The sequence below is a fragment of the Nannospalax galili genome, unplaced genomic scaffold (assembly GCF_000622305.1).
Source record: "Nannospalax galili isolate Female #2095 unplaced genomic scaffold, S.galili_v1.0 scaffold31, whole genome shotgun sequence".
Taxonomy (NCBI): Eukaryota; Metazoa; Chordata; class Mammalia; order Rodentia; family Spalacidae; genus Nannospalax; species Nannospalax galili.
This window is the reverse complement of record NW_008332149.1, coordinates 3,021,317-3,034,324: the sequence shown is the minus strand read 5'-3', so window position 1 is coordinate 3,034,324 and position 13,008 is coordinate 3,021,317. Positions and strand designations below refer to the sequence as shown.

The window sequence follows — 13,008 nt, the reverse complement described above, 5'->3', positions numbered from 1 at the left end:
CATAAACACAAGCACAAATTTCCATTTTTGGTACTACTTCTCAGTAGTATTTTTATTTGGCTCAGCAAGTATATTAGGATGCCCCTGTATACCATGATACAAGAATCTTAGGAGGTTTTCCCTTTAAAAAAACATAAGGGGGAATTTAAGCCTGACTCTTATGGGGAATTAATTTTTATAGCTCCTATACTCCTCCATGAGCGAGGACGATTAATCACTGCTTTCTTTCTCTATTCTCTACTGAAACCCTCAACAATAATGAACAAATGGGAGGAACTTGGCACGTTGCAAATTCAGGTGTTACTCCATTGATTAATTTGGTTAGAAACTCCTGGGAAATTCACTTCATCCTCAAGAGAGATTCCTTCAAAGATATGAGCCAAATTCTCAGTAATTGGTGCACTTGGAAGTCACCTGCCTCTATATTGTGAGACAGATACTTGGATCTGGTGACTATCTAGGGAGTCACCTAGGTGTTAAGCTAAGTGATTGCAGCAAAGGACCGGGGAAAATAGAATAGGGCTGAACACGAGGCTCCACACAGGCTCCAAGACTTTGAATATAAATTCTGTGAGAGGGCACCACTCCGCGGGGAGCCCCCATGTGAGGAGGAGTGGACAGGAGAGATGAAGAAGGGAGAGAGGAGCCCTCTATGGGTGGGACCCAGCTCTGCTGCAGATTTGGAATCATCCAGACTTCTAGCCTCTGTGACTGACACCTGACCTGTCGTCAGCTGTATTATCACAAACATAGAACACGGTCGAGTCAGGTGGTCATCTTGCACTGCAGCAATGACACACGTGCTGAAGCAAAGGTCAGGGCATTTTTTTCCATTAAACACATTACATTTCTGTAATTCAAAAGAATCAACAAAATAGAGGGCAAACAATAAAGGACGATCATGAATAATTACATCAAATTGCTAAGTAGAAAGAGTAAGTGTTGGTCTTTAAATAGAGCCTCAATTCATAAAAATAATGCATATGTATTTCTAAAGAAGATGTTTTGTCCCTTTTAAGAAAGAAATTTGGGATGTTTATACATTTCTGAGTCCTCTGTATTTTCTGTAATAAGCATTAATTTATTTTTAATTTAGAAAAATTTAACTATAAAAGGTAGTTGTACTGTTAAGAATTATCTTAAAGAAACAATAAAATTAAACCAACTATAAGTATAAAGATATTTTCTGTGACTTTATTATTTAAAAGTTGGGAATGGAACTGAAGAGATGGACTCAGTGGTTAAAAGCACTGACTGCTCTTGCAGAGGCCCCGTGCTCTATTCCCAGCACCCACAAGCAGGTTAACAACCATTAATAACTCCAGTTCCAATGGAATCCCTCTTCTGACTTCCGTGGCACTGCATGACACAGGTGCACTTATACACATGCAGGCAACATGCTCATACACATAAAATTAAAATAATAAAAATAAAATATAAAAAAGTTGGAAATAATTTAGATGTTAGGTGATAGCAACTAGATGAGTCACTATATATCCACTCTAGCAAAAATGCTTTAATCGTTCCAATGATAATTATGATTACGAATGTTAAAAGAAAAAAAATTAACAATATATGCATATTGTAAAACTATGTAAAATACATCTTTATCTGAATAAGAACTGGGAAAATATAGATAAGTATGGAAAGAAAAAAATCTGCCAAATGAAAATTATGGAGATATTTTTCCACTTTAACACAATTCTTGGAGCTTGGCATGCTATAATCCTAGTGCTCAAGAGGCAGGGGCAGTATATTAGTGAATTTCAGTCCAACCTGGGCTACAGAGCAAGTCCCTGTTCCAAAAGACTAACAAAAATAAAATTCTTGGGGCTGGGTGGTGGTTCAAGTAGATCCTTGGCCTCACATATATACAAGGTCCTGGTTTCAATCCCTAGCACCACACACATTTACACACACACACATTTACACACACACACACACACGCATGCACACAAACACACATGCACATACATTTACACACACACGCACACACACACGCATGCACACAAACACACATGTACATACATTTACACACACACGCACACATGCTGTTTTATTATTCTTCATGCTTCAATAAGAATAAAACAAAGCTGTCAGTAAGGTCAGGGCAGTGTGAGTCCCCAGCTCTACTGCAATGCTGGCCTAGAGACCTCTGCCTTCAGTCTGCCCACTCTGGACTGACTAAAGGGCAGACTTTGTATAACAAGCTTGTCTTGCTCTGAGTGGAACTGCAATGCCACACTCAGATTCAAAGCAGCAGTGAACTGACTTTATTTTTGATAACAAAAATTGGAGGATTTGATGAAAACTCAAACTTTTCAAAATACTTGTCCATGTTAAAGTGTCTCACAGCTTGTTTCCAATGTCCAGCTTGTTAAGAATGAGAAATCAATAGAATCATGCCCCCACCCCGAAATCACACACAGTAGGTACATCCTTCAAGTCTGGGCATGGGGGTGTGGGGTGGGGGCATGTGTCTGCAATTCCAGTACTCAGGAGGCGCCCATTTCTAAACCTCACATGGAAGCCTCTCTGTCCCGGATAGAGCCCTGGCTTTGGAATGAGAAAGCTTGGGTTTGTTTCCATTTTGGCCAGATCTGTGGCCTCAGGCAAGTTGCTGGCCCATCCTAAGATTTTCATTATCTAGACAATGACATCTTTCCACTGACAAGGCAGGATTGTTTTGAAATACAAGTGCTTTTGCTTAATTAATTAGGGATTGATCAGTCTTGAACACCACTAGCACAAGGGAACGTAATAAGAGTCATAAATGTCTAAGAGCATTTTGAGGCTGGAGGGGGGTATGTACAAGCACCAGGAGATGATTCTAAGTGACGACAAGCCCTGAGAAGGGAGGCTAAGTGAGGGCTGACCTGAAAAGAGGCAGAGTCCATGCTGGACGGTACGTTAGCAACCAGCCCTCTCCTCTCAGAGTTTTCCTCACAGCTGTCAGAAGAAAGTCTCCAGCAGCACCACTGGAATCAGCAGATGTGAAAGGGCCAGGGTAGGTATCGCCACCCAGGCTTCAGCGGAGTGCTGGAAGGGACCTCCATGGAAGTTTATGCAGATGTGTCCTTGATTGTGTGAGGGTAGCCTGCCCTTTAGTAAGCCAGGTGCAGAGGATCATGCTTGTAATCCCAGCCCTTCAGCACTTAGGAGGAGGCTAAGGAAGGATGATTGCCACAAGTTCAAGGCCAGCCTGGGCTACAGAATGAATTCCAGGCCAGCCTAGGCTATATTGTAGGAGGGGGGAGGAGAGGAGGGGAGGAGGAGAGGGAGGAGAAGAGAAGAGGAAGAGGGAGAGAAGGGGGGAGAGAAAGAGGGAGGGAAAGAGAAAGAGAGAGAGAGAGAGAGAGAGAGAGAGAGAGAGAGAGAGAGATCTTGAGTCATCTTCTAGCTCCTAAAATGAAATACCTTAGAGAGGCCAGTGCTGTCATTGAGAACATCAGACCTAGATGGATGCCACAGCTCTTATCAGTAAATAACTAAGGTATTGACAGCAGCTGAGTGATGTACTAATTGTCTTATATGATTGAATTTAATGCTTTTAATCCCTTCCCCTGCCCCAATAACAGAAGAAGAAATGGAGGTTTAATAAGGTCAAAGAATTTTCCTAAAGTCATGGTGAATACCCTTCTATTAGCAACACCCACATTCCATTACTTTCTTGAAGATATTTGGACACATATGATATCACATAGATTTTTACATTTGTAGGAATCGAGCAGGAATATTGACAGGGTGACTGAGGTTGCTCATCATCCTACAATCTCAACAGAAAGGAGCTAAAAATGTAGACATAAAACACACTGGGCCAGTGAGATGGCCCAGAAGGTAAAGGCTCCTGCTGCCAAGGCTGATGGGATGGCCTGAGTTCAATTCCTAGGACTCATATTAGAGAAGAAGAGAACTAACTCTGACAAGTTGTCCTCTGACATCACACACACACACACACACACACACACACACACACACACACACCCCACATACACACTGTGGCACACAATGAATGAATGAATGAATATAATTTTAAAATTAAAAAGCTACAGATACAGCAAAATATTTTAAAAGAATAATGCATATATTTCCCTTTGATTCACTTATAGACAGCATTTCAGCATCAAAATCATAATTCTTTTGCTTTGCACAATCAGGCCACAGTCAAACCATCATCATCTTTCTTAGTTTTGGAAGTAAAACCTTAACTGCAGTTCTTGCCTTTGCTGGGAATGTTTGCTCAGCCAAGTGGCTTCAAGTCCATACTGCCATCTACAGAATGAGAGAATATTTTTGTAAATCATCTAAAAAGGAACTTAAATTTATAATATACAATTATAACTCAAGAGTGAAAGATAATTTAAAATCAATAATGTACCCTAATAGGATATTTTTAAAAAACAGTTACAAATGGCCAATCAACCATGGAAAGGTGTTCAGCATCCTCATTCAAGTCAAAACCACAGTGGGAACCACGTCTTGCCCGCCAGCGTGTTAGTCAACTTTCCAAACTCTAACAAGTACTCAAGAAAAGTGTTATTTTGGATCATGGTTTTAGAGGGTTCAGCCCATGCCTGGCTGACCCTCACGCTTTTGAATCTGTGGTGAGGTAGCTCACCAAGATGCCAAAACCTTTCACTTCATGATTGGGAAAAAAGAAAGAAGAAGAGACCAGGGTCTCACAGTTCCCTTCAGGGCTACTCCCCCTAATGACCAAAAGCCTCCCACTGGGCATCTCCTCCTAAAAGGCCTGCTACTTCCCAATAGCACCATGGGCTGAGGGCTAAGCCTTCAATCTATGGGCCTTTGGGAGATACATATGCAAGCCACAGTGTCCGGAAGGGCTATCACAAAGAAAAAAATAGAGAACCACAAGTGTCAGGAGAGGGTGAGAGGAGAAAACAACCCAGTAGTTCTTTAAAAAATGAAATGCAGAGTATCATGTGAGCTGCAATTCCATTTCTCAGTATATAGCCAAGAAATATGAAAACATAAATTAAAAAAATATAGAGGAACTTTCTTAGCAACATTACAGTCTTCATAAAGTGGAAAACAAATCTATCGACTTGATGAGTGACTAAATAAATGTATATTCATATGACGAACAGGGAAAAGGACTAAAGTACAGATATGAACTACAACATGGATGGACAAAACTTGAAAGCATTATGCTAAGTAGAAGAAGTTAGGCACAAAGTACCACATAGTGTCAATGACTTTTGCACTAAATGTCCAAACTAGTCAAATCTACAGATCTGTGGTTTCTTGGGGCTAAGACAGGGAAGCAAAGGTGAAGGACTGGCTAGTGAATGGTAATGGGTTTCTTTTAGAAGTGCTGAAATATTCTAAACTTGATTATGATTACAAAACAGGAAATACACTAAACCCCATCACACTGTACATTTAAAATGTATGGATTTTATGATGCATGGATTGTATCTCAGTAAAGCAGCTTCTGTTTAAGTCTCATGCTTCTCGGGCAGCCAGAGTTCACTCTATGTGGGCTGTGTAGAGGACTGTGACAGAGAGAGTGTCCTGGTTAGCTCCCTGCTGCTGTGATAAACACATGACCAAAACCAACTTGCAGAGGAAAGGCTTTTGTTCAGCTTTCAGGTTGCAGTCCATCCCTGAGGGAAGCCAGGGCAAGAACTCAAGGCAGCAACCTGGAGGCAGAAACTGAAGCAGAGACCACAGAGGACCACGCTGTTTACTGACTTGCTTCCCCTGGCTTGTTCAACTACCTTTATTATAGACCCCAGGCCTACCTGCCTAGGTTTGGCACCTCCCACAGTGGGCTGAGCCCTCCTACATCAACTAGCAATCAAGAAAATGCCCCACAGACATGCCCACAGGACAATCCAATAAAGGACATTTCTCAGTTGTTCCCTCTTCCCAAGTGTGTCAAGCTGACAGCTGGAGGTCACTATGACAGAGGGCAATGTGGTACTCTCAGCAGTCGCAGGATACCCCAGGTCGATATTATCAGGCCATTAATAAGGATCATAGTTCTGTCCTATTAAAGAGATCAACTGTCCAATGAGTTCAATATTCTGTGTTCCACAGTGGCCAAGACAGATGATTCAAAGAAGGCCATAAAAATCTGTGAACATACATAATTATACACTCTTTTGGGGGGGGGTTCTTTTTGAGACAGGGTCTCTCTGTAGCCCCAGCTGTCCTGGAACTCACTATGTAGACCAGGCTGGCCTTGAACTCACAGAGATCTGCCTGCCTCTGCCTCCCGAGTGCTGGGATTAAAGGCGTGCACGACCACACCTGGTCAATTACACACTCTTGTACCATGGGAGATATATTGAAGAATGGTTTCAGGGTCGCCTGGTGATTCCAGTTCTAATATTGGCTTTAATTTCTGTTAGCTATATAACTATGGGCAATGCTATAAGCCATGATCTTGTCATCTATGGGAGACATGAGATATAGTCTTATGATTGTGAGTATATCAAATGAGATGAGTCAGGTAAAGGGTTTATTACCATCGCCGCAGTCACCTCTTTGTGAGTGCTCAGAAGCAAGGTATCAAACTCATCATCTTCATCTTCACTCATTCATGGTCAAACTTTTTTATCTTTATTATATTTTCGTGTGTGTGTGTGTGTGCGTGCGTGCGTGTGTGTGCGCACATGTGCACGCACGCCTGCATACTCTTGCCATGCTGTGTGTGCAGAGATCAGAACATAACTTTTCTGAGATGTTGCACTTCTTCCACAATGTGGGTCTTAGAGATCAGACTCAGGTCATAAGGTTTGGTTACAAGCACTTTTGCTCATGGAGCCATCTTGCTGGTCCCATGTTCAAACCTTTTAAAATCAATGCTGTCTGTGATATAACCTTAGAAAGTTTACTTAAGAAATAACTTATTCAGGCATGAATTATTGATGCCTACACAACTTTCTTCTGCTTCCTATTCAGTCACAGTAGATGGTAGAAATCTATATAATCTTTTCCATCAAATTGAAAACAAAAGGAGAAAATTGTCCTAGTTTAGAAATGTGAATGATTTAGCAGTAGCAGAATACCCCGGGTCGACATTATCAGGACATTAATAAGGATCATAATTCTGTCCTATTAAAGAGATCAACTGTCCACTATTCTGTGTTCCATAGTGGCCAAGACAGATGATTCAAAGAAGACCATAAAAATCTATGAACATACATAATTACACACTCTTGTACCATGGGAGATATATTGCTGTCTTATTCCAGCTGGTCCTTGCCATGAATATTCAGCATTCATACCCTCAAGGTGGCTTCCAGATAGAAGCTAATTAATATCTCCCTCCAAGAACCTTTTATTTGCCATGAAGACAGACGATCTGGTTACTTGATGTCTACCTCCATCTGTGAACTCCTGTGCTGATTCCCGATTGTCACCTTGTGCCTGTTTGACCTAATACCTAATGGAAATTTGGAACTTTGAAACTATCAGTCAGTTATTGAGGACCAGCTGAGGACTGACATTGGCAAGGAGGGAAAACTAGAATTTGGCTCATTCTGAGAAGAGTTCTAAGTCTACCAGGGTATGTTTAACCCTCTACATTATGGTCATATAAAATGTATTGGTCACATCTATGAGACAGATCTCTCTGCAGAAAACAATAGTGGAGATATGAACACTGAAAAAGCACATACGATCATCATAGAAAAGTGGCTTTTCAGCTTTTACTACACAGGCTTTCACTTCTGCCCCCACTGGCCTGAATTTAGTGTTATTGTCTAATTGTAAGGGAAGCTGGGAGGCACACTCAATGGACTAGCTGTGTGTTCAGATACACATTTGCTGTGTATTAATTTGGGGATTAATTTGGGAAGCCAATTAACTACATGTTCAAAAAGACATCAAGGATTTGAAGAAGAGATTGATAAAAAATTCAGATCAATAATTATAGGAATACATGGAGGCCCTCAAAGGAGGGAGGGAGGGAGGGAGGGAGGGAGAGAGAGAGAGAGAGAGAGAGAGAGAGCAATGATAATTAAGAGTCAAAAGTTTTCACTGGCTTTACTAAGTGATATCAAAAGTCATCTTTGAGAAAGCTCTTTTCCAAGAGTGATAAGGTAAGTACAATGACATTATCAATATGTTGTATCTTTCATTGATCAAAGAGCTAAACTATATATAAGGAATGAAAAACACACCTGAAAATATCATTGTTGGTTTGAAAGAAATGTTAAACTTGTCAGAATCAAAATGGAGTCACTGTGCCAACCCCAACCAACGTGGAGTCAAAGAAGTATATAAAGCCCCAAGATTATGAAGTGCTTTTAAACATGATTGCCTGATGGGAACTACCACAAAAGACTCTCAGATTTACTAGCTAGCACAAAGACCAATGCAGCCTTACAAAAAAGTGCTTCTTACAAGCACTAGCAACTCTATGGTCAATTCTATAGTGCCATCAGTTATTAATCACTGTGACCAAAGATTATTTTTTTTCTAATTAGCTGATATAATCCCCCTCATTTTTGCCTCAGCCTCTCTGAATACCCCATAGTTTATTCTCACATGCATGTTCCTGTTATAATTCTTTGCTATTCCCAAATAAAAATTCATATTCTTTGCAGAATCTGCCTCTTACTGTTTTTATTTAGATTAACACTGGGAATAAATTACCCCCTTGAGTGCAATAGTGTAATAATGCAAATCTGGCTACAAAGGAGGGAAGGATTGAGTCTAACTCCAAGGAGAATGGCAGAGAAGTGGTAAGATGAAAACCAGCCCAATGAACAGTTGGGATCACTTGGCCAGGCATCCTCCAACTGCAAAGAGTGTATTTCTAGGACCAGGCTCAAAATGTTCTCTGTATCTGGAATAGTTTACATTTGGGTGATTCATTTTATTCACTCTCTCCATTTTATTCATTAATGTAAAAGTTCCCAGAAAATAAAAGCAAAAACCAAAACCACATCTGTGTTAAATATTTTACATGGCAAATTAACTGATAAGAACTTCAATAATTGTGAAGAGTTGTGATTTTGCGGGTCCAGAGCCATATTATCTTGGGTGATCTTTGTCCTAAATAGTGTTTTATTGCTCACTTCTGATTGTGATCTAACACTCTAGAACTATTTAGTGAGGCCTTCTGGAATGTACAGATTCTTATGTTCCACTAACCCAAAAGCTAAGAATGTCATCGCTGGCATCTGATGCCTTTGCAATAATCAGTCAACTTGATGTTCCCATCAATGTATTTTAAAAGTAACTTGATTTATGATTTCTTTGTTCTGTTACTGTAAAAACTGCATGAAATTGTTAACACTTTGAAACATGGTATTTCAGGAACCTGAATATGTGTTCCCCGGGTCATGTTCTTACTCCTTTGAGGTGAGGGCTATAGTTTTTAAAAGATTTTATTTTTATGTGTATGAATGTTTTGCATGCATGTAAGTACACCTGTGTCGTGCAAGGCTCACAGAAGCCAGAGGAGGGCGTCATATCCCTTGGAACTGGAGTTAGTTGTTAGCTGCCATGTTGGTGCGGGGAACTGAACCCAAGTCCTCTGCAAGAGCAGCCAGTGATCTTAACCACTGACCCATCTCTCCACCCCTAAGAGCTGTATTTTTTATGTCCACAAATGTTCATCCACTGACTCTGTTAAGTTCAGGAGAAAAAAGACTGTGTCGTCTTCATCTGAACATCCCTAATAGCTACAGCGGTGCCTGCCAAGGGTAGTAGCCCTAAATTAACATATCAAAGGCAGAGAGGGAAATTGGGAGGCTTATCCTTAGCTTTTAGTGATTTCCCGCCCTCCGTGCCCCCCAAAGAAGGCGGGTACGGCTGGTGGCAGCACCCCTCTTTCAAGCGCGGCTCCAGCTCGCACAGAGCAGTGGAACCCCTAGATTCTCGGAACTCTGGAGAGGTCGGAACCTAGAAGCCCGGGATCCTCGGGAAGACGGAAGCACAGGACACTGGAACCTTGGCTCCTGCGAGACGGAACCTGACCGCCGCGGCTAGCCGGACTCTGGAACGGAAGCGCCGTGAGCGCCGCTTCCGGCCTGCCTGTGCCGAGGCCCTGCCGGCCCCGCGATGCTGCCCTATACCGTGAACTTCAAGGTGTCGGCGCGCACCCTCACCGGGGCCCTCAACGCGCACAACAAGGCGGCGGTGGACTGGTGAGGGCCCGCTTCCGGCCGGCTGCTCGGCCCAGTGAAAAGAACGGGAGGCTTCCGGTTCCCCCTCCCTGCCTCCTTGGCCTCGGAAGACTCAGATTTTCCTTTAAATGAGTCGTTTTTGTCCTTGTAAAAGTATCAAAGCCCGTGCGGGGAATACCTGTGCGAACGCCTTTGCCTTCCGGTGTTTCTCCTTCCAATTCCTTAGCTGTCCGGCTCCCGGTTTCCTCCTCCCGAACCTGGATGGCCTCTCCCTCTTCATTCCTGTCCCCTGGCTCAGACCCTGGCCTGATCTGTTCCTCATACCGCCCCCCTCCCCCGCCTTCAACATTGTCCAGACTCAGTTCTATGAACCTGTCAATTCATTTGCCTGTTCTCACCTGCATCCTTTGGAGTCCTGTGCAGCACAGCCCTATCCACGACAGGTTCTTCCTCGCCCCCCATTTTTATCTTTTCACAGTAAAATAACACAGCAGAGCTCTGAAAACGAATAACTAGATTAATATAACGCAAAAGTCTATAGCTGTGGTGCTGGGAATGTTGCTACGGAGACTGAAACCTCCGTGTTTTTTTTTTTGTTTGTTTTTTAAATCTGGTTGGAAGGACTAAGACTCACAGATTCTTATCCTCAGCACATTGTGGATTGAAAATAAGTATTGTTATTGGCCTCGGAATAAAAAACAGCATGCAAAGGCAGCACAACTGCCTTATACATTCATAGCTCTGTGTATATATCTTTTAGAACTTCTTTTAATGAAAATGAATCTCAAGTATCTGAAAGCTTAGCTGGGCCCTGTATATAAATGGAACACTATTTCAGGGCTTTGACTTTAAGTAATACTATTAGTGGTGGCACTATGAATTAGAATAATTTAACAGCAGCAGAAGAGAAGTTGAGTTGCCTTGTTTTGTATTTAAATTTTCACATTGCTCTTTTAGGGGCTGGCAAGGTTTAATTGCTTATGGATGTCATTCACTTGTGGTAGTGATCGATTCAAATACTGCCCAAACTCTTCAAGTTTTAGAAAAACATAAAGCTGATATTGTTAAGGTAAGTTAAATCCCACATTAACCCCATAACAGTCTGTCTAAAGTTTAATATGTCACTACCTTCTCATTAAATCATAAGTATAAATGTCATATAGCCTTATCTTGGATTGTGTGGTATTTACATATATATGACTTACTGTTAATCCAAAATACATAGTTAACTGCTAGTTGTAGGGCATTTTAAAGAGGTGGGTAAACATACCATTTCTTTCATTTGCCAGATCATTCATTCATCCATTAGTTTTGGGCACTTATCCTGTACTAAGAATATAAAAATGAAACCTCTTAGGCAATTTCTTACCTTGTGAAGAGGATTTAGGGTGAGGTGAGACTTGCCGAACATGCTAAGGGTAGAACTACATACCAACAAGCTGTGGGGATAAGAGGAAAATCATAGCTCCCTTTCCTATTTAGGTGAAACAGCCATTGAGAAATCCAAGAAGCACCATAAGGAAGGGGAAGACTGCACATACACAGTCGTGTGCTATAAAAATGGTTGAAATGTGGGTATTCTTGTGGGAGAGATAGAAGAAGGGGCAGCCCAGGAGGGATAGCTGTCTGTCTTCAGGATTTTGTAACACTGTGAAGGAACTTGGATTTTTAGATAAAGAGTGAAATAACTGATTTGCGTTTTAGAAAGAAATACTTTGCCAAGCAGTGGAGGGCCTGTTGGAGAAAGACACAATTGGAGACATTGAGATAGCTTGGGAGATTTTAAATTAATTTTGGCAGGAAATTCTAAGGTCCTAGAATAAGGCTGAGGCACAGTGGAAGCATATTTAGGAGCCGTGTAGGAGGCAAGCCTGATGACCTTTACAGTGATTGCTACTGGGTTCATGGGTTTTGTTGTTTGTTTTTTTGTTTGTTTTGAGACAGGATTCCTCTCTAGTCCCAGCTGGCCTGGAACTTGCTATGTAGACGAGGTTGGCCTTGATCTTACAAATCCACCTGCCTCTGCTTCCCAAGTGCTGAGATTACATCAGGTGCAAGTATACCTGATCTAATTTCTTCTTGATCCTAGGTCAAATGGGCCAGGGAAAACTATCACCATAACATCGGCTCCCCATACTGTTTGCGCTTAGCTTCTGCCGATGTCAGTGGAAAGATCATCGTCTGGGATGTAGCAGCAGGAGTAGCCCAGTGTGAGATCCAGGAGCATGCCAGGCCCATCCAAGGTGAGGTGCTGAGCCTCTGCTCTTTACAATTATTTGATTTTATTCCTTACATGTTAGCTTTTGGCAGTGTTTAGCCTGTCTATTAATGTTCTTTTCCTTATCAGTATAATTTTGGGCATATTTCTTTAGATCTCAATTGATTTATACTACATTAAGAACTCATTAATTTCAGTATCAGCCTCAGACAAGCATGGTGACAAATTTGAGCTATCAAAGATTAAACTCTAAGTAAAATCAACTGAATTGCTCTAATGAAATAAGTATCAGTACTTACTTTAAATTAATAGAGATTATCAAAATTTAATTCTCATTTTTTTTCTTTTTTTAATTTAATAATCACATAATTAGAAGAAGCATTTCATTACAACAACATTGATATATTCAATAACAATTTCCAGAGCTAAGATGCATCTCTTTGCCTGGCACAGCCGTTAAAGGCTCAGGCTCACAACCATTAATTCTCATTTTTATAAAAAATGTTGCTTTCTTTATGTTACTCACCTAAAACCAATACAGTATTCTTGTCTAAAGTTTTGAGAAGGTCTACTGACTGAAATTTCTTTTTTTGATGTTTAGGCATGTGTGTGGCAGGGGGTGGGTTGCATACACTGGTACTGCATATGTGTGTGCAGGTGCATGAATGCTGTTTGGAGGACAGG

The 13,008-nt window shown here is 41.4% G+C and overlaps 1 protein-coding gene and 1 long non-coding RNA gene across 3 annotated transcripts in view; one reads left to right on the top strand and one right to left on the bottom strand.

Moving 5' to 3' along the window:
* The window catches only part of LOC108490537, a 23,408-nt gene extending 13,006 nt beyond the window's left edge, over positions 1-10,402 (bottom strand). The window contains exon 1 of the long non-coding RNA XR_001872312.2: positions 10,285-10,402. This is a non-coding gene — a long non-coding RNA (uncharacterized LOC108490537). The remainder of the gene's footprint in view (positions 1-10,284) is intronic.
* The window catches only part of Wdr11 (WD repeat domain 11), a 51,256-nt gene continuing 48,181 nt past the window's right edge, over positions 9,934-13,008 (top strand). Inside the window, exons 1-3 of one of the 2 annotated variants that reach the window (XM_029560736.1) lie at positions 9,934-10,127; positions 11,064-11,175; positions 12,196-12,349. In XM_029560736.1, the coding sequence (XP_029416596.1) occupies positions 10,042-10,127; positions 11,064-11,175; positions 12,196-12,349 (352 nt within the window). In that variant the 5' untranslated portion in view covers positions 9,934-10,041. The remainder of the gene's footprint in view (positions 10,128-11,063; positions 11,176-12,195; positions 12,350-13,008) is intronic. The other variant, XM_008827292.3, reaches the window with a different exon arrangement.